Source organism: Symphodus melops (genome assembly GCF_947650265.1).
Source record: "Symphodus melops genome assembly, chromosome: 8".
Lineage (NCBI taxonomy): Eukaryota > Metazoa > Chordata > Actinopteri > Labriformes > Labridae > Symphodus > Symphodus melops.
The window spans coordinates 12,444,941-12,467,254 of record NC_136698.1 but is presented as its reverse complement, the minus strand read 5'-3'; the positions used below and the strand labels follow the sequence as shown (position 1 = coordinate 12,467,254).

General features: G+C 42.4%; 1 protein-coding gene and 1 long non-coding RNA gene across 4 annotated transcripts; both read left to right on the top strand.

Moving 5' to 3' along the window:
• Positions 1-420: 420 nt before the first annotated feature.
• On the top strand, positions 421-17,782 carry LOC306828033 (chloride channel CLIC-like protein 1). Of its 3 annotated transcripts, none has more exons than XM_079350223.1 (11): positions 421-574; positions 690-837; positions 2,598-2,705; positions 3,345-3,455; positions 3,646-3,867; positions 4,670-4,810; positions 4,907-5,006; positions 5,189-5,286; positions 12,626-12,772; positions 12,855-13,436; positions 14,032-17,782. In XM_079350223.1, exons 2-11 carry the CDS (start codon positions 706-708, stop codon positions 14,122-14,124), a joined length of 1,734 nt encoding a protein of 577 aa, XP_079206349.1. In that variant the 5' UTR covers positions 421-574; positions 690-705; the 3' UTR covers positions 14,125-17,782. The 3 variants fall into 3 exon arrangements, with proteins under 3 accessions (XP_079206349.1, XP_079206348.1, XP_079206347.1); XM_079350222.1 differs by having other exon boundaries at positions 422-574; positions 683-837; XM_079350221.1 differs by having other exon boundaries at positions 422-578.
• Positions 6,561-12,465, top strand: LOC306828035. The gene is made up of 2 exons (XR_013779693.1): positions 6,561-9,113; positions 9,144-12,465. It is a non-coding gene; the product is annotated as an uncharacterized lncRNA (long non-coding RNA).
• Positions 17,783-22,314: the final 4,532 nt, after the last annotated feature.

Sequence of the window (22,314 nt, the reverse complement as noted above, 5' to 3'; positions counted from 1 at the left end):
CCAATAATTTCCACCTGTTGTCTGTTCCATTTGCACAACAGCATGTGAAATTGATTGTCAATCAGTGTTGATTCCTAAGTGGATAGTTTGATTTCACATTAGTGTGATTGACTTGGAATTACATTGTGTTGTTAAAGTGTTCCCTTTATTTTTATGAGCAGTATACATCTACGGTCTGAACTGATCTAGTGAATATCACCGAAGGGCTTGAACAACGTTAAATATTTACCTATTAAAAAGTTTAAACCTTTTTAGCCACAAATACCACACCAGCACAATCTCTACCAAAAACAAAACAAATAATAAGCCAACAATAGGCAGTACGTTGACAGAAAAAAAGCTCGTCCTCAATAAAAAAAAAAAGCGCAACTAACACGATTCAAAGCCTTCTTTTACTTTGAAGGCAAACAATTTCTTGTGTGACGACGGCGGTACCATAGACTGTGCAGTTTGGTCCTTCACGTTATACGTCATTACGTTTGTTTTCGTGTCGCAAATATGCGCCCTGTTGGTCTGCCTTGCTGAGAGTTGTTTTTGGAGCTTTCTGGAAATCCTAATTATTTACATTGAGTCGGTGGGTCTGAAATAAGTTTAATCTTTCATCTATAATTGAAAAAAACAACATATTTCCTGCTCGTATTATACCATCACGCCTGCTATCTAACTATAAATATTACTGAAGGGTACAGCTAAGTTTGTGTCAGGATGCTCCCCGTGATCCTGCTCTGCAGCCTGATACTGTCTAACAACGGACAGCATGTGGAAGACGACTGGATAGACCCGTATGATATGCTGAACTACGACGCAAGCACCAAAACCATGCGGAAGTCTGAAGAGGTAGGCTCGTGTCAAATCTCAAACACTCGGGGTGTGTTCGAATTGTCCCTCTCATCTACTATCACTAGTCTTTTTTTCTTAACCCAGGGATTAGTTAAGTGGCAGTAAGAACGGTTCAAATTCTCTAAAAGTTAAGGAATACTTCCTTTATAACCCCTTTTAGCACAGGAAACACTGGGCCATCTGTTACCACAAAAGATAAGACAGTAACACAATTCTTCTTCTTTTAGTTTAATGGCGGGTCACAAACATTTCTTAAAGATGTGTATACCGCCACCTACTGTACCGGAGTATGTAGCTTGTCCTTATACTTCACTATTTAATATAAAATAAATGAATTAAATAAATAATGAGCTAAATCCTATACTATATCTTTATATCTTTCAAGAATTTATATCTTTCACTCCACATTCCTCACATTCATCTGTTTCTCTTTTACTTAACAAAAACATTGTTTTATTCAACCCTGTTTGATCAAACCTAATTTTAGTTAAAATTGTCTCCTCTCTTCTATTTTTCCTATTTACACCATGTGCATTTTTAGATTTCTGTAAATTGTAATATTTCCTCCCATTTTTATTCCTGTCCCATCTGACTTGCCATTTCTTTTTTGATCAATGCCTTAATTTCACCTTTACCAAAAGGCAACCAAAACCAAAAATCTATAAATTTTCAGATTTTAGTAGAAATTTCAGCTATTTTATCTGCTTTTTCATTTCCTGTAACTCCTACATGTACATGTACCCAACAGAATCTCACATCTGCAGTATAAGAAGTTTATGTAGTCTAAACAAACTTTGATGAATTTCTAACATTAACTCTTCTCCATCAGATTTCATATTTTGGATACTATGGAGGGCGGATAAGGAATCAACACAACATACTACTCTATCTGGTTTTTAATTCCTCCACCCATTGAAAACGCCCCACAATTCATTGCGGCCGCAACTTTTAAAGCGCACACCGACCCATATCCGAGCGTTCACGGAAACTAACGATGTGTTGGAGGAGAAATGTGGAGACCTATATATCTATGGTGGAGACAATTTGCAACTGGCTTTTATATTTATTTGATTTATTATTAGTTTCTGTTGTATTTATTTTACCTATTTTTATTGTGTGTGAAGAAGGTGAACTTTGCTTTTATACATTCTCGTTTCCTGTTTGTGGAGATGTTTGCTGTTATTTGATGTTGATAGAGTAAAATTGTGATATAAAACTTTGTTAATAAAAAAAAGGGACACAGATCATGGAAGTTAGAGCTGCAATAATTTGCCTTAAAAAACTTTAAACTATCTTAAATCCAGAGATGAACTCTGAACGTGATGCTGATGTCACAAAATGATCAAAGTGAAATATCCTGGTGTTTTATATAATCTACTTTATATTTATATTCACACCTCGTGGTTGTTAGGATTATTTCACCGGTAAGAAGGCACAATGGAAACATTTTTAGATTAGTTATTTGCAGTCAATTTTCTAAAAATGGAAGTTTTCACCACAACACACCCTCGTCAACCTCCGCCGCTGTCACATTATCATTACCATCGGTGGAAATACTATAGGTGTTTATATTCGGATTATAAAAACAACGCAATCGCCTTTCACTAAGTCCTTTTATGAAGTCTCCTAACACCTTTCCTTAACCCTGTGACGTTTTCACGGGGTTAAGGTAACGCACCCTCTGTCATTTCCCAGAATATCTTCTTGTTCTGTTGGATGTTTCTGCTGTGACTAATAAGTACACGCATATTTTCCAGCCATCAAACTATCCCTTTGTGCCCACCAAAAGAAGAGAGTACAACCACAAATCAGGACAAGCCGAGCAGATAACATGTGACACTAAAGTGGCAGAGCTGCAGAGACAGGTTGGTTGTTTTGGGATTTAACGTGTTAGTTTTGCTTACGAGTGTAGCTTTCCCATTATTTTCATTGCCCGATTTATTAGATAACCATTGAAGATTTTTGCACAACTACTGTCAGCTTTGAGGTTACTTACAATGAAAATGAACCACTGGTATTATATCCACTGACCAAGGGGGGTCCCAAGAAGAGCCATAGCACCCCTCAAGCACCCCCAATACATTTTATTGGTTTATTTATAACATTTTATTGCAGATATTGCTAGATTTATTCACACGTCAGCAAGTGTTTTATTGCATCACAGTAGCATGTGTCTTTCACCAGCAGAGTGTGCTATATGGATGGTAACAGTTTTTTATCACTCTCCAGTGTCGAGCAGTGATTCACGTACTTGCACAGATACTTTCCATTTGAGCAACCATCTTTTCTTCATTACATATCTTTTCAGCTTGTGAAGGTCATCTGCCTCAGATCCTGTGTTTAAATGTGCACTCAACATAATGTTCCATGAAACTCAACTCAACTTTATTTATAAAGCACTTTAAACAGCCGTAGCTGTGACAAAGTGCTGTACGTACAAATGGCAAAACCTAGCTTTATGCAATAAAACAAGCATTACAAAAATGTTTACTTTTTTTTTTCAGGTTGAACAACTGCAAAAGAAAATCACACTCCTCTCACAGCAGCCCACATGTAATCCAGTGTTCAAGCGATTCTTAAGCAGGCTGCTGAAAGAAATCCAAATAGTTGAATTGGTACGTTATCATTTTACATGTGCAATGCCATGATAGGTGGCTTTGAAATACTCATGTAGCAAACATGACAACCTGTATAATTTCTATTAGCACAACATTAAAGAACAAAAGCATCACATTTCACAAGTGCACAATACAGTTAAAAATGGTTTCTTGCTAATGAAACACACATGTCCCTTTTTCTCCCCAGCCCAGTAATTCTGCAGACGCCATTTATGATGCCACAATCAAACTGTCCTCACAAGCCATTTCAGAGATTCAGACACTGCTGGAGGGTGAAGACAGTTGGAGGACAGGAGCTCTGGACAATGCAATCAGTCAGATACTGGTGGATCTCAGACCACATGACTACGAGGCCTGGAAGTGGCGCTTTGAAGACACCTTTGGCGTGGAGCTTGACACATTATTAAAGGTAACCTCATAGCCAGTGTTAGGACTAACGCGTTCCAAAGTAACGTGTTTCTTTAAGGCCACTTCTATTTGTGGGAACTAGTAACAAATTAGTTACTTTCATTGTTTTAAAATCACCCTCACAGTTGCTGACATTAGCCCTCATACTTTGTGTGAAACAGCTTTCAACAGGCAGGCGAGATTACACTAACGCCAGCACAGCAGCATCCTGGTAGAAAGACCGTTGTACTGTAACAAGTTACTCAATTTTAGTAACGTGCCCAACACTGCTCATAGTTTATCTCATGTCTTTGAACATGAGCCTTAAAGACACTTCAGACATGTGCTCCACACAAACAATAGACAATGTTCAGAATCGGACCAAAACTGAAGTTTAATCTGAAGTATATTTCTCTGAAGTCTGAATTTAAAAGATAGATAGATAGGAACTTAATTAATCCATTGGGAAGGCTCCTTTAGGAACATTCAGTATTTGTATTTTTCCTTGTGATTATCAATAGATGATCAACAATAACAATAAATAATGCCAGCTGTTAAGATTGTGTTGTGGTCAGACAGAGTTGTAGAGAGTGAAGAAAAGTAGAATGTATGCCCTTTTTGCATGTTAACAAGTCTTTAATCAACTTGATAATTTGCAGGAATGAGACATCAAAAAATGAAACTACTACTTCTACTACGCTACAATCCAACTGCCCGAGGCAGCTTGTCTCATAATGACTTCTTCAATTACTTTTGGTAATTAATATTTGCTTCAGTCTAGTTCAACCAGTCAAGTTGCACTCTTTTCCCTCTCTGTTTTCCAGATGGGGGTCTTTGTTCTGGTCTTAATCTGCATCATATCCACTCAGCTGTGGTCGACGGTGTCCTGGTTCATGCAGCTCCACAGAATTCTCATAGTGAGCTTCATCGTCAGTATTTTCTGGAATTGGTTGTACTTATACAAGGTAAAAACAAAACTTTTGAAGTGTCATTAAACTTGTTTTGTTGTTGTTTTGTGCCGTTTATGAATTATTAAAATCGAATCTCATCATGTCTTTTAGATTGAATTTGCCAAACATCAAAATAACTTAAGAAAGGCAAACGGGGACTATGAGAAATGCTCTGGAATGAGGAGTATTGACTGGCGTGATAGCTTAAAAGGTAAGTTTGAGTGTGAAAATGATCAATGTTTTTATTTTATATATTTATATTATATATATTTTTGTAGTTAGTTGACTTGGTTTCTATTGACAGTGATACTGGAGCTTTGAAGAAAGTCTGCAGTACTCTGGTGTGTTGCCTTCATAGCTACCTTCTTTTGACTTCTCTCTGTTTTCCTTCAGAGTGGTACAGAAGCACTTGGACTCTTCAGGATGATCCTTGTAAGAAATACCATGAAGTTCTGGTGGTTAACCCCTTGCTGTTGGTCCCCCCAACTAAGGTTGGTGACCATGGTGGTACCTGTGTGTTTACATATTGTTGTACATAGGAAACTTGGCAACATAATTAGGGACCGAAGCACTGACCAGTGCGAAGGACCCTATTGTTCTTCAAATGATTATTTTTCTTTTTTTTTTTTTTCTTTCTTCCGCCTCTTTGGAGCCATTTTTGACGGCTTGAACGTGAATGAAAACTCATCAAAATCTCCAACATCATCGGGTCTGGTGAAAAATTTGATATTCTCGTCATTTCGTAAATTTTTTTCCCAAGATGACTCAGTGGCGCCCCCTCCAAATTTTCAAAAGGGCCTCCCCATTGACGTTTTTTCATCGTACGTGCATGAAAATTTTTATACACATTCAGCATGCGAGATCTCACATAAAATCCTCTTACGCCCATAGTGAAAGCCAAACAGGAAGTCCGCCATATTTTTTTTCAGTGGCGAAAACTAGCGTTTCACAGGTTAGCTATTTGAACGAACTCCTCCAAAAGCGTTTATCCGATGGACGCAAATTAAGTATCTGCTTGTTCTTGACATGTTGAAGATCTCTCGTTGTGCTCCGCACGTTATTTCGTCAAAGGGCGTGGTCTTACGGATGCGTTGTTCGTCACAAACAGGAAATAGTTTGTTTCGGGCCTTAATATAGTCATACATTCATCAAACATCACACACATGATCCCAGTGGAAAAATAAAGCTAGACATGCTGGCATAAAAAGTGGGCGTGGCTAAATGACTCAGTGGCGCCCCCTTTAAATTTTCAAAAAGCCCTCCCCATTGAGGTTTTATGGTCCTGCGAGCATGAATTTTTTTATGCTCATTGGGCATGTCCGGTCCTACATAAAATCCTCTGACACCTATAGTCATAACCAATCAGGAAGTCCGCCATATTTTTTTGAATGCAACAAAAATGGCCGAGATTCACGTTTCACAGGTTAGCTATTTGAACGAACTCCTACAACAGCGTTTATCCGATCATCGTAAACTCAGTGTCAGTGTGTTCTAGACATGTTGAAGATCTCTCGTTGTGCTCCGCATGTTATTTCGTTTAAGGGCGTGGCCATGGCGTACCATCAAACATTGATGTCTCGGCGCACCCCTATTTTACCTTTCTGAAAGGCCTCCCCATAGAGGTTTTTTTCTTTGACATGCATGACAATTTTTTTGTACATTCATAATGTCAGTAACTACAATAAATCCTCTTACACCCATAGTCAATACTAAACAGGAAGTCCGCCATATTTTTTTTTAATGGCGAAAATTCGCGTTTCACAGGTTAGCTATGTGAACGAACTCCTCCAAAAGCGTTTATCCGATTGACACAATGAGAATGTCAGTGTGTTCTCGACATGTTGAAGATCTCTCGTTGTGCTCTGCACGTTATTTCCTCAAAGGGCGTGGTCATACGGACACGTTGTTCGTCACAAACAGGAAGTAGTTTGTAACGGGCCTTAATATAGTCATACATTCATCAAACATCACACACATGGTCCCAGTGGAAAAATAAAACTAGACATCTTGGCATGAAAAGTGGGCGTGGTTAAATGACTCAGTGGCGCCCCCTTGAAATTTTCAACAAGGCCTCCCCATAGAGTTTCTTTTGGCCTACGTGCATGACATTTTTTATGCTCATTGGGCATGTCAGGAGCTACATAAAAGCCTCTTATGCCCATAGTCATAACCGAACAGGAAGTCCGCCATATTTTTTTTAATGCAAGAAAAATGGCTGAAATTCCTTTATCACAGGTTAGCTATTTGATCGAACTCCTACAACAGCGTTTATCCGATCATCGTAAACTCAGTGTCAGTGTGTTCTGGACATGTTGAAGATCTCTCGTTGTGCTCTGCACGTTATTTCGTCAAAGGGCGTGGCCACGGCGTACCATCAAACTTTGATGTCTCGGCGCACTCCAATTTTTTAACCTTCAATGACTGTAAGGCCTGCTGCTTGGCCACTTGTCGCGGCTGCACTCCCGCCGTCGCACTCTCGCGGTCGCGACACGCGCCGACATGCGTGGGGTGCTTCGGTCCCTTCATCACCGCTTGCGGTTTTAATTATTACTTGTAACATTTGAATTGTAGTAGAATTCTCTTTCTCCCCTGAGTTAGAGCACACATAGGCTCACAAGGTCAGGATGAGAGTCATCGGCTGGGTTTCACCAACATGGATTAACTCTTAAACTGGATTAAATCAAGGTTTAAGTGTTAAATGTGTTGCACCAAACTTTAAACCTAGTTTAAACTTAGTTGTTTTAAACCTAGTCTAAATCTGGTTTAGTAGTTATATTTAAACCAACCCTGGAGGACGTTTATGCTAGCTTCATCTCAGTTACCTTGACAACATGGTCTGCATAACTTCACTGGATGGGGTTAGAGGAAAGAGTTCCTCGCAGGAAAATTAGAGATAGGTTAAACCCAATTGAATTTTATTGCAATAGTGAGTTTTCACAGCGGTATTGATTCACAAAAGAATCTGTCATTTACCTCCATGAGAAGGTTGGATCAGCTACCAAGCATGGAAATGAGAGGAACTTTGCTGTGCCATCTTTTCTGCAGCTTTTAATAGCTTTGCAATTTTATGCTACAGGCTGTTTTCAGATGGTTGACTGATAGATAGATAGATAGATAGATAGATAGATACTTTATTGATCCCGAGGGAAATTCAAGAGACTGAGATCTCTTTGGAGTCCACAGTCTGTAGAATTGTCAGCAGAGTTTCAAAGGCAATTGTGAATTTATAGGGTCAGTATATACGTTTTGAACAACGGAGAAAGACAACAGCTGGATTCGAAAGGAGAGCAGGTTTTCCGGGAGTAATTGGGTCTATTGACTGCACCCACATTCCTATTGTGAACCCAGTTGGTGAAAATGGGGAACTGTAATCGAAAGGGTTACAGTTAATCAAAAGGGTAATGTCCTAGTTGTGTGTGATGACCGGACATGTCCACACATGACAGCCGAATCTTTGACAACAGCCATATGTGTGCACTGTTTGAAGGACAGGACACCAATGGAGACCTAGTGGGCGGCATTGGCTATGCATGTCGCACCTACCTGATGACTCCTCTTTTAAACCCTCAGACCCAGGCAGAGAAAAACTACAACTACTCCCACATTCGAACAAGAGTAATAGAAAGAGTTTTTGGGATATTGAAGCAGAGATTTCCCTGTATAAAGAAGGGACTCTGCACAAAAGTGGATACTACCTTGACCATCATTGTTGCAGTAGCTGTTCTATACAAATTTGGGAAGAGAGTAGGAGATGAGCTGCCAGATGAGGATCTGGAAGATGCTCAAATGCAGAATGCTGCAAACCCAATTAGCAATGCTTTCAGGAGAACACTGATTGAAAATCGCTTTAACTAATCCAGAGTTAAAATTAAGATGTGCAACACATCTGTGATTAATTATAAACCCGTTTAAACCTAGATTTATTAACACTAGATTAACCCTAAACCAGGATTAAATTAATCCATGTTGGTGCAACCCAGCCATAGCCTTCTTGCAGAACAGATTAGCCTGTCACATTTCGTTATACTACTCTGCCACTCTGGAGGACTTTTCTGTCAGCATACATGTGTGACTGGGAACATCACCTGTGTTGATAACGTTGTGCCCACCATGCAAATCAGGAAGCTCCCCAACCAGAAGCCTTGGATTAACAGCCAGGTGTGCCACACGCTGCGTGCTCACTCTCTTGCGTTCAGATCTGGGAATGAGATTGAGTGCAAGCTGGAAAGTATAGCTTGAGGAAAGCCATCACAACGGCCTAGAGGCAGTACAGAGATGAGCTGGACAGCTTCTAGTCCACTACCGACTCTGGGCAGATGTGGCCTGCAGCACCCAATCAGTTCCACAGACAGCCTGCTGGATGATCTCAACGGCTTTTTCACCTCTAGCCACAGCAGAGAGACCAGACACACACACACACACACACCTAACTCCTGTCTCTTCAGACCATGTACACAGAGCCCTGAGCCCAACGTCCCTGCGCTGGCCCTCAGAGCATGTGCTGACGAGCTGGCTGATGTTCTCACCTTTATCTTCAACCTTTCCCTCAGCCAGCTCACCATTCCCTCATACCTCAAGACCTTAACCATCGTCCCACTTCCCAAGAAGAGCGCAGCCCACCCAACTGCCTGAATGACGACAGGCCAGTGGCACTCACTCCAATCATCACAAAGTGTTTCGAGATAATGATGCTAGGCCACATCCGGAGAAATATACCAGACAACCTGGACCCCCTGCAGAATGCCAACCGGCCCAACAGAGGTTGGTTAACTGTACCAGCAACCTGTTGCTCGCTCTTGCTGGCGTGCTCGTACGTACATGCGTGAGCATCTTCATTAACCGCCAATTTCACCTGGTCTAAAGGTGCCATCGCTGCTGCCTGTGCCTGTGTCGCACCTGGAAATCAAAGACCTTAAACTTCAGCCAGCATTATTACAAACATAAGCACCCCACAGGGATGCGTCGCCAGCCCCATCCTCTACACCCTATTCACCCACGACTGTGTCGCCACCCACAAAGACAACGTCCTCCTGAAGTCTGCCGATGACACCTCAGTGATAGGACGTATCACTGGCGGAGATGAAGCGGCCTACAGGAGGGAGGTGGCCGTCATGGTGTGATGGCAACATAGATTTAGGTAGCCTGCCGCGAAACCGCTTTTTGCACGGCCTATTTTAAAAAAACACAGCCTTGAAATTATTGCACGGCTTGACCTAGGCCGTGCAAATATCTACATTTAATAGACGTGCTTACTACACAGGTTTCTATACGGTGCGCTAAATATCTGATTAGGCTACATTCTAATTCTGGCAAAGAATATGTTTGCCGAATACCGGTACTGAAAAGCTTAAACCCGATCCCGTTTACGTTTCTACAGCCACCTGTGCCCTATTTGGTAGACGGCGTGTCAGCCAGATGATGATAGCCGCTATGTAAATAGCGTCATATGATAGCAGCTAACTGCTGACAGCTAACCGCTAACTAATAAATTCAACAAAGGAGAAAAACGCTACACAAACAAAACCAACGAAGAAGACATCCAGTAGTTCATCCACTTTGTCATTGGCATGTGACTGTTTATTACAAGAACTCAATGAAGCTTTGTTTCAGAGAAGGCTGTGTGCAGCGAGGAGAAATACACACGTAAACAATCAGCTGTGTATTACAGTCAATGCTTTAAACACGGCGGAGTTTTGTTTACCGACGTAACACGGGAAGTGACGATTTTTTCAACCAATCAACGGACTGCAGTGTTTAGCTCCACCTTTTCGGGTCAGCGCCACATTCGAATATGCTGACAGATGATTGACTTATCAAGGTCTAGGGATCTATTATTACTGGATGACACATGTAATATTATGAATTTATTTGTTTGTTGTTTGTTTTTTAAAGAAAGTGCAGAGAGAAGCAGTGGGCCAACAAAGGGGTTAGACAACATGAACCAAGTGAGTCAAATGATGAAGGGGTGTGTCAGACAGGCTGTACAGTAAATCAACATTATCAAGCTTGGGAAAACTAAAATGTGAAAACTAAAATGTGTAACAATGCATCTTATTGAACAGAATGCACAATTTAGAGAGTTATTCAGTTTTCTTCAAAACCAGTGTGTTAGGGAGCACATAACCTCCGCTCCGCCGTGCCGCGCCGCCGTGAGTGACACTGAAAAAAATTTGCACCCCCTGTATTTTTTTTTTGCACCCCCTGTTTTCCCATTTCTGCTTAAATCACTGGATGGCAACGACCTCACCCTCAACACGGACAAGACGAAGGAGATAATAGTGGACATGAGAGAGGAGAGGAGACCTCATCGGCCATTGTTCATCAGAAAGGTTGAGGTGGAGCGGGTGAGCAGCTTCAAATACCTGAGGGTCATCAGGTAGGACCTCACTTAGACACTCAACGCCACACAGCTCGTCAAGAAGGCACAACAGCGGCTATACCTTCTGAGGACGTTGAAGAAGTTTGGCGCGTCCCCAAGATCCTCATCAACATCGACCGCTGCATTATAGAGAGCATCTTGACCAGCTGCATCACCGGGTGGAACAGCAGCACCACTTCTATGGAGTGCAGACGCCTGCCGAGAGTGGTAAGTCCATAGGAGAGCTGCCTCCATCCTCAAAGACCCCGCCCGTGGACTGTTCACACTCCTACCCTCAGGCTGAAGGTACAGAAGTGTGACACGCAGGACCTCCGCCTCTTGAACAATATTGCTTAGAAATTGTGTTCAGATCATTTCGAATAATAATGACCTTTTATTAAAAGGGGCTATATGTAACTTTCAAAAATACCATGCCTAGTGACACAGCAGGCTGCCAGGTTAACTGGAGCAGCAACCTGTTGCTGTCACATCGACCGCTAAATTCACATGGGCTAAAGAATGATCTTACCGTTTCAATAGAAGTGAAGCCATCTCGGAGTCGTTTTTTGTTCCCCAAAACCCATCGAAGCTCTCCCGTGTTCACTCTAGTTATCGCCCTACGCCAGTCAGAGTCTAGTTTGGCTCGAGAGGCTTCTACAGATGAAACCTTTTTTTTGTTCTTGTGCTTTGGAGTCTGAGAAGGGTTCTGTGTTGTGCCAGAGGCCGGTTGTTTGTTTGTAATAACGGATTCCTTTTAGTTTCATTCTCCATCCAGTCAGGCACAACTGTTGCCCACTGTAAGTAGAGCTGAGTGAGGAGGAAGCCGAGAACGCACATTGACCGTCACTTTCTGCCGAATCCCCAAAAAATCGAACCAGAGTTTGTCAAAAAAGAAAAAGTTATACGGGCAACACAGATAGATGGTGAATGTCTACTTTTTAACATCTGTTAATCGTTCTCTTACTAATGGGCGATAAAACATGATTTCATTATGTGACAAAGTTACAGCTAGCCCCTTTAGTTTAGCACTTTTCTTAACAAAGTGCTCCATTAACTGCATACAGGTGTGCACACTGAAGAACAGCAAGTCACCACCGTCTGCACGGATCTCCAAGGACACGTCAGCTTTTTATCCTGCTTAGGGGCGGCAGTAGCTCAGTCTGTAGGGACTTGGGTTGGGAACCGGAGGGTCGCCGGTTCGAGTCCCGGCACGGACCAAGTCCGGAAATTGGTCTGGTAGCTGGAGAGGTGCCAGTCCACTTCCTGAGCACTGCCGAGGTGCCCTTGAGCAAGGCACCGAACCCCAACAAAACTGCTCTGGGGCGCTCTCTGTGGGCAGCCCCCTCACTCTGAGACCTCTCCATTAAATGCAGAGTGAAAACCGAATTTCCCCTCGCGGGATTAATAAAGTATATTAAAAAAAAAATTAAATGTTACTGTTGTTTGTAATTCATTCAGTTCTTTCTATTTAGGCTATTGCAGTTACCTTCACAACCTTCATCACAGAACCTCTTAAGCACATTGGCGAGGGCATCAGTGACTTTCTTCGAGCCCTCCTTAAAGATCTCCCCATCACGCTGCAGATTCCAGTTCTCCTCACCATTGTGCTCGCTATTGTGGTAAATCTCCTTGATGAGTCATTATTAAGATCAATTATATGAATTTAGGCCACAGAGTTATATTTATTTGCCTCTTTCACAGGTCTTCATGTATGGAAGTGTCAATGCAGTCTTTCGGCATGGCATCACTGCACCTTTCCGTAACCATCGCAGAGATCCTCCTCCTCCACAGCTCGAACGACGACGTCACGTCCAGGAGATCGAGGATGATGACCACTTAGCGGGAGGGGACGTGCCTCAACAAGCCCTGAGGCACAGAGCTGATGATGTCAGATTATACAGGAACCAGGTTCATCAGAGGAGGCCCAACAGACCCCGGGAAGAGCGAGCAAAGGTGGTGGTGGAGACTGTATGCACTGCAGGGCCGCCACACGGTGGGGATGAGACGGACGCTGGGCTGCGTGAGGCGTCGCAAAATCTCTCTGCTGAGTCGGATTCAGAAACTCAGCAGGAGGCACAGGAGGAGCTAGCAGGAGCCAGTGCAAGGGAGATCTCTGATAATAAAACTCAATTAGAAACTAAATCCCTTGAATTAGATATGTCTTTTTCAACTAATAAACTTTTGAAATCGAGAAAAAAACCTGCTCATAAAGAAGCCAGCAAAGACTCGGCAGCATCCAGACCTGAGCCAGCAGAGAGACAGCATGCACACACTGATGTTCAGGCAAGTTCTTTACGTTCTTTTTGAAAATATTGGTGTTTTTTTGGTGTATATTTATCATCCAAATATAAGCACGGTGGATTTTACCTTGGCTGCATGCTGCTGTGCTCCTTAACTTTGAATACACGTTAGCTTAATGGTTCATATTTGCAGCCATGAATATCTTCCTTCCTTTCCCACAATTTCATAGTTTGGGATCAGTAAAGTAAATCTATCTTCCTTTCTTTCTAATGTCTTCCCTCTGTGACTACAGTCATAGTTGTTCTTGTGACATTTTCCAATCACTGAAACTTATTTAAAGTTTTCCTTTTTTTGTGTCACAACAATAAAGAGGTTGAACTCCACATTGAGTTCATACATTTTTATATCATTTGAAGCCTTGTTTCAGCAACAACAAAAAATCAGTTAGTTACTATGGGCAAATTCAATTCCTACATCCTCTTACTTTTAGCCTGTTGAGGTATTAATGGTGTATTTTTTATTAGTTTGAATATTTCAATGTTAATTTCTTATACTGTGTATTCAGTGTTTGTATTAATTACTGCCTCATGTCATCATACTATGTAATACATTTCTAATGTAACCATCCTTGCTGCAGGACCAGGAGGGTGCGGAAGACAAGAGGCCAATGATGCATGTGGAAACTGTTGGAATTCCCGTTCAGGAGTCTTCTCCAGCATCAGCACTGTAGACACCTTCTTCATCAGTCAGAGCTGGACGAAGAGCTTTATTATGTTTGGTGTTTTTTATACTGGAATGTAGAAGTGATGAATGAGAAATACAAAGGAATCACAGACATTTTTCAAATGTGCTTGAACATCATCCTCAAGGAAACTCAGTGTTGGAGTTTCTTATGTACTTTATTTTGCTTTTATGCCTTTCCTCCAGCAGAGACCTGAATTCTGTTTGATGTCTGATTATTTTACTTTTTATTTTTATCAGTTTAAGGAGAAATAAAATGATCAAAGGCCAAGCAATCAAACTAGAACTGGTATCAGGGAAAGAAAAGACGTGTAGGGACCTTCCACGGCGGCAACATTATGTTGGGGTTTAATGATGCAACATTTAGTCAAATTAAATTTAATAAGTTTACTTAATTATTAAAATAAATCAAAAATTATTAAACTGAGTTTAATAAACCTTGGGGCACCACCCTGTAAACAGGGAACAGCCAAAATATTACAAATATCAGTCTCAAATTACTTAATTAAATACCAATAATTAATCTGTATTTAATTGAAGGTGTGAAATCCGAACACAAAGCCCTTTCACCCAGCCTAAGTCACAATGCAAATACACAGTAATCACAAACAACTGCTCCTTAAATTATAACAGAATTTTTTTAACAAAGCAACATCAAATTAATCAATGAAACTCAAACAAACAATTATAAACCAAACTACAGAGACGAACATAAACAAACAAGTGTGGCACGTGTGCGCGTGTGTGTTTCTGTGAGAGTGAGTGAGAGAGAGAGCAAAATGGCGCGTGGTCACGTGACGGCGGACACAGAACCCAGGTCTCCTAACCTGGTCTATTGTCTAGAGACGGAGTCAAACTCTGTCTCTACCTGATCTACGTTTCTGCAGCGTCTGGAAAGCCACAGATCTCTATGCGTGTGCGTCTGCCGAAAGGTGTGTATGTGCGTAAAGGGAGAGAGCGAGAGAGAGAAAAGAGCGCACCTCGAAAGCTCAATCTCAGCCTGGAACTCACGCACAACTCAGAGCATAGTTAACTTCACTACCAGAAGCCAGTGGCCGGATTTGTATCAGACGGCGTTCACACTAGTCTTTCTGATAATGAGTCTATTACCCGGTTATGACGCGAGAGTTCACAGAGAAACACACGGGACGTAGCGGCACAAATAAAGGAAACAAAAGAGGTTTTACTCTCATAAAACCTAAGACACAGTGGTCAAACACCAAGCAAATATCACAGTTTCACAATAATAACTCGGTTGTTAAACACACTCTCTATATCTAACTGCCCAGACCTAGCTAAGCCTCACTTGTAACAGTTTTGTCCGCGGTTGATGAAAGGAAGAAAAGGTCCTCGGAACGGTCTTTAGCGTCTTCCTGCAGTTGTATGGTGATGGCGGCGCGTCCAAGGGGTTGAGCAGAGCCGTAGTGTCCTCCGTCGAGCGAGGTGATCTCCGTGGATGTCCTTTCTTTAAAGGACGAAACGAGACGTAATCCTTACAGTCTCTCTCAATACCGTTTTAATACGGGAGAAATAAGACGCTCTTCTTAGAGATGAGTTCAAATGGATGATCTAAGCTCGGAATTCAGGATGTCGGTATACTTCAAGGCATCGGGTTAGCTGCGCGCCAACACTTTTAAACAAAGAGATTCGTGTTGTGAAACAGGAAGCAGAGTTGTATCCTCGGACGTCGCCAGACGACGTATGAAAGAGGCTGAACAATGGGGCATGGCCGGTTTTATACCTCCCAAACTTCACACCTATGTGTTAGATGTGGCAAAGCATTCTGGGAGTACCTGCAAGGCATGCTGGGATAAAGAGTCTTTTGTCCTGGTTCTCCAAAGGACACAGCATGAACTTTGTCATCCTGGCTGGACCCAACAGATGGCTACTGTATGTCAGTGTCTCCCCCATCGACAGGACTCACATTATTACAACCTACACTACCAGTCAAATGTTTGACTGAGGATTTATGCTTAAAGTGAAATTAAATGTTTCATTTTTATTGTTTTGATATGTATTATTCTAAAATGTGGACAATTAGTTAGTAGATGTACCCTAGATACAGCTTACAGTAGTCATATTATGATGTAGTGTACTGCGTTATTGTGAAACTATTTGTTGTGTCCAAACTTTTGTCTGGTAGTGTAAGTTTACTATGTTTCAGTGTAATGAAAGACTGACTCATCCATTTGACATATTTATTTACTTGGTTGAAAAATAGATAAGGAATTTGTAATGAATAGGGATGTACTTTTTTTTAAACGCTGTTATCATACAATATATATAGGTTTGTAATAATGATGCTGAAGTCTGTTTTGCTGAGCAGCAGTGTACACTTATCTCTATTTGTTTAATTGGAAACCTTGTTGTACTTTTAAATGATTAAGCATCCCGTCCTCATGTTCCTGCGAGACGGGAAAGCTCCTTTCTTTTCCGAAAAAAAGAAGCCTCTGATGATGCAAAAATAGTTCCTCATATTTTCGACTTACAGATCAGTGCGTGTAACTATGGAGCCAGAAAAGGCCCGGTTCCGGATCGCTGCTTATGGAAATGACCAGCTGGCTCACAGACCAGCATTAAGCGTTATTTAGCATTCATTATGTTTTTTCTTCAGTTATTTATATATTTTATTTTAAGTGCTCACAGACGAAGCAGACTTTTTTTTCCCTCGCTCATCCTCTAGTAGCTCTGCCTCTTTGTTTACCTTTACTATTAACCCTGTGACTACCAGACTACAATATGCAGCAGTCTCTTTTTCTTTTTTTCCTCTGTATTGTTTAACCATCGGAATGGATATCTGGATACATTCTTTGGCATTCCTGAAAGTTTGCCTTCTCTAGGAGTTTGTGACTGCGAGCAGAAACAGCGACCCTGGCGGCCTGCATATCTCCGACTCGAGGAGAGACCATAGACTGAGAGACTTATTTTTACAGTCTATGGGAGAGACCCTCTGCTGCTGCTCGGACTCCATACACATTGCCATAATCATTGTTCCCGAGGGAAATACTGCGGAATAACTCAACCAGCCAAGACAACTATGTTCACAAGAAAAACAAGTTAACCAGGAGGGGGAAGAGAAAGGGCGGAATCAGGCTTTAACGTGAGATACGTAAACAACAGTCACTTCCATCTATCAACCTGGCTAATGTAGGCTACCCCAGGGAGGGACCCCAATAAAACAGACTAGATCCAAGCCAACAACCAAATGCATAAGCACAGGGCTGCCTCTGCTCTTGCTTTAACTGAATCATGGTGAAATAAGATATGTTGCTAATACAATGTCTCAATCAAGACTTCATTGAGACAGTGAGCGTACGGGAAAACTACATGGTAGCAGGGTGTGTTTTTATGTAAACACTGGTGCAGCAGGAAACCTAATCCACGGGAAACCCGTTGAATTTGTTATAGATGACAGACAACTGGGTACCATTTTTGACAGTGATAGAATAATAGGCCTCTTTCTGCTTATACTCAATGTGTTCACTGCAATAAAGTGTTGTAGAATAAATCTGATTAGGTTTCATCACCCAGTCCAAAGGAATGATTTTATATCCACAATTTGAATGAGTTTGCTTACGTTAATATACCAGTTATTTTGTTTTATTCTAGGTTTGTGTGTGTTAATAAAATTGTCTGACTTTTCAGTACATTAAGGTGTTTGTGTGAAGAGGGCTTGCAGAAGTTGGTGCACATTCCAACATGTGTAAGATGTGGCCCTTCAAAGTGAATCACTCACCAATTCAAACAGGTTGAGATTAAAGCTCTGAACAGTTAATCACTCACCCACTTTTATATAGGTTGAGTGAGCCTTGATACTTAATCACCTAAATGGTTTGGTTTAAAGAGTTGGCTACTAGACTAGATGTCAGGTTGTGATAAGAAACAGGCCAGGTAGGAAGTGTCTTGTTAGGTTTACATTTGGCGGACCCCAAAATGCAGAGAGACAAAAACCGAAATAGTTTTAACAAAAAATATATTTAATGTTCCAACGGGGAAAAAACAAAAAGAGCAGGGAGCTGGCTGGCTTGAAGATCAGGAAGACAGGGAACTCCGACGAGTTGAACTCAAGCAGGAGGCACAGAGCGAAAACTAGAGATAAGAAAAAAACAAGATCAGTCCACAATATCACAAAAAACAAAAGCACAAAATCCACTACAGGCTACAAACGATTTGCTGAGCGCAAACATGCCACTACCGAACACGACGGAATTATCTGGCAGAGTAGTGGAGTGCATGCCAGGCTTTTATGGAGGAGGTGATGAGATTGAAGTCAGGTGTGCCTCGTCTGCTGCCTGGAGGAGCCAGCCACACCCCCTGCCACTCACATACCTGCAGAAGGAAGAAAACCAGAAGAGGGAGGGGGAGAAAAGACAACACAAAAACTACACCAGAAAAACAAAACAGAACTGAAACCTCACATGTCTTCCCCTACAGATTGGAGAAAGGATTCGGGAGTATGATGCACCAATGAGAGAAGGAGAACCACACATCAGGAGACGCATAATTTGGAAAGATGCCCCAATTGGAGGAAGGAAACCGCATATTCTTGAATGCATTATTTGGTTAGATATTCTCTGTCTAGTGTATAGAAGGGTTCAGGGAAAGATAGTCGGGGCTCAGACTTCGCGAACTGACCAGGTATCTGTATTAAGAAAGTGGTTTAGTCACTGGGTTCACTTCTCTGGACGTTGTAGCTTCTGGGTCAAAGTTTTGTTTCTCTCCTGCGTTTGTTCTTCAGAAGTCTAAGTTGTGATGCTAGCGCTGAAAATATCCCATTTCCTGATTGTTGACATGCAGGGAAATATGTACGATCTCAATTGTAATGAGGTTGTTCTATGCTGTGTTAATGACAAGTGACAGCAGCCAGTGGTGCGTGTAGCAAAGATCACTAGTTCCACACAGGTTTACTCTCTTTTTTATTTACTGCACCTTACTTCAGAACACTTCCTGGTGTCTCCCTCCTCCCCGATTGCATGTGGTTGCGCTCTGTCACTGATTAGTTCAATTGCATTCACCTGTTCACGGCTTATTTAAGATGGCACTCCCCTTCACACGTTTGGATCTTCACATGGGGTGGCAGTTAAGTGCTGGTAAGGTGGTTTTTTCCCCCCTCATTACTGTTTTTAGTCATTTAGTCTATTTTAATTTAGCTTAAGTACTTTATTTCCTTTTAAAACAAACTCGAAGTTGAACAGTCCTGCTATAATCTAATATTTTGTTTTGTCTTTCAGCACCAATATTTCATGTGTTTTCGTCTGTGGTCATATTATTCAACCAAATAAGCCCTTTTGAACTGCTACACTCTCCAACTCGTGCATTCTAACCGATGCCATGGTGACGGCCCTCTCCTCAGAACCCTTCATGACTGTTAAAAAGGCCCTACTGAGTTGGACTGTTCCGTTTCCCCCCCATGACTTGGTTTAGCCCATTTCTCCGTAAACACCGACAGTGGTTGGTTCTATGAGAGTATAGCAGCTCATTACAGATGCTGGGAGTTTGTTGGTGTGCCTTAATATCTTGTGTGCGTCCATTTGATTGTAAGTACATGGAGAATGTGAAATTGTATAGTTTTCTATGTCATATTATGTCTTGGTGTCGTATGATAATGTTCAGGTTAAGTTAAGAGTCAAGATATGGAGTTTGCTAAGTTGCTAACCAGTTAGCTTGAACATGCTATCTTAAACTCAATAAGGACACGTGTTTGCAGGCAGCTATGACAGCTTCAGCTGATCACGAAGCGCCATGTTTTTTTTGTGGCCGTAATGTGTAACTGCACTTGTTTTTGACGTGTGTTGATTGCAGTTCAATGCAGCATTGTAATTTCATTTCATGTTTGTTATTGCAGAAACCACACACACACACACACACACACATGCATACAAACAGTGAATGTCAACATAATTTGAAGAATTCTAACAATAAAGAAGATTTAACTAAGAAGACTTGGAGTGATTTAACCGTCACACAGTGGTGGATTGACGATAAGGAATCTAAGTTAATAATAGAAGGACGAAGTCATCCAACTATTTTTCATGGTGCCGAAACCCGGGAGTCAACTCATCACTGATTAAGATGCATCGTACACCAGCATATTCAACCAGCTCGCGAGTCAGGAGGAACGCAGCCCTCCCCGCGTATCTGGAAAATTACGAACTCTCTCATCTCCAGAGAAGATCCAAGCCTCCCCCTGAACCATTACTCCGTGATAGGCAGGATAGTGACTCAGAAGAGGAGTTAGTTGGAGCCGAGGGTGGCCAGCGCCCATCGTCCCCCATTAGCCAAGCTAGTCTGTCTGAGCTTTTGGTAACAGATGAATGGCCTCTCAGAGAGGCTGTGTCATCCAAAGAACCTACAAAGCAAACTGTAGAAATGGAAGTGCTTCTAGAGAAATTAGACCAAATGAAGCAAGAGAACAAGTCTCTGCTGCATGAGCGCAAGACCACCGCGTTACAGTTGGACCAATTTAACCGCCAAAGCCATCTTGAAACGCTGCATCTTCGCCAGCAGGTGGAACAGTTAAATGAGGTTGTCCAGAATCTCCAGATAACACAACCACCAGCTAGAGCAGAGCCACACCAGGTCAAACAGGAGACAGACTGGAGTAGGGGAGACACATCTACACCCTCCCGTTGGATGTCGACTCGAAGCCGAAGAAGAAGTCAGCAGGAATCGTCTGAGAGCGATGAGGAAGAATACTGGAGAAGGAAGGCACAAAGTAGGGAGAAGAAAAGTCGCCACAGATTAGAGGCAACACATAAGACGCGTCACTCCCGGTCCTGGTCATCGGAATCCGACAATGGAAGGGAGCAGTCTTACAGAGGCCCTATGCCAACCATCCCCAATATGACACAACCCAGTCCAAGGGAATTCAGTCGCTTGCGTATTGCTCTAGAAAATCTCCTGCCCAGTGCCTCATCAGAGAGGTTCAAGTATCAGATCCTGGTTGATCATCTTCAGAATGAAGAGGCATTACTGATCGCTGACTCCTATGTCAACTCTAGACATCCATTTAGAGACACACTGGCTGCACTTGACTTACAGTATGGGCAACCCCACCAACTTGCTCTGCAGCGTATAGCCGAGTTAATGGATGGCTCTAACATTGGCAGTGGCGACGTCAAGGCCTTTTAAATGTTTGCACTCCGTGTGCGTTCTCTGGTGGGAATGCAAAGCAGAGCTGGAATGCGGTTCTCACGTCACCCGGCTTCTTGCCAAACTACCACATGACCTGCGTTCCAATTTCCGCCGCTTCATCCACCCGCACCAAGTACCTATCCCCACTCTCCTGGATCTGGCAGATTGGCTAGAATTCGAGCTCCAGGTGCAGGAGGACAACAGCAGATATGGCAGCAGTGCTCGTGGGGAAAAGGAGAGCAAGCCTCACGGGCAGAAGTATTCCAAACCTCGGAAGGAGGCAGCGGCTGTTCTCCATAGCACGGAGGCAACACCATCCAATGCAGACAAAGGGGCAGTGGCTTCATACGACAACATCAAGAAGTACTGTCCTTACTGCGACAATGAGAAGCACTCACTTAACAACTGTGAAAACTTCAAGTTACTCAACCCCTCTCAAAAGCAGACCTGGATAAAGAACAATGGTCGTTGCTGGCGCTGTGGTAGGAATCATCGGTCTGCGGAGTGTGACTTGAAGATGAGGTGCAAGATCTGCAACAGCCGACACCTCCTTGCGCTACACGAAGTCAACGAACGGTCCAAGCAGACTGTCTCAAAGGGTGTCAAAGATTTGAACCAGCCAAAGTCAGAGCCTACCAAAACTAACGCAGAGGAAGTGCTGTATCTTGGTAGGCCTCTTGAAGGGCGCAAAGTGCTACTCAAGCTGAGTAAAATTGTCCTGCGGAATAATAACCGAGCCATTGAAGGTTATGCCATCTTGGATGATGGCTCGGAACGGACTATTCTGCTTCATTCGGCAGCACAGCAGCTAGGGCTTGAAGGCCCACCTGAAGACCTCCACCTCAGAACGGTGAGGCAAGAGCTCCAGACAGTCCATGGTGCTGTTGTGTCATTCACAATCTCAGCAGAAGCAGAGCCCCAGCGCTCATTTCACATCAAGAATGCCTTCACTGCCAAGCGCCTCGGCCTGGCTGAACATACGTATCCAATCCAGTCTCTTCAGGCAAGATATCACCACCTCCAAGGCTTGCCCCTTCAGCCGTTC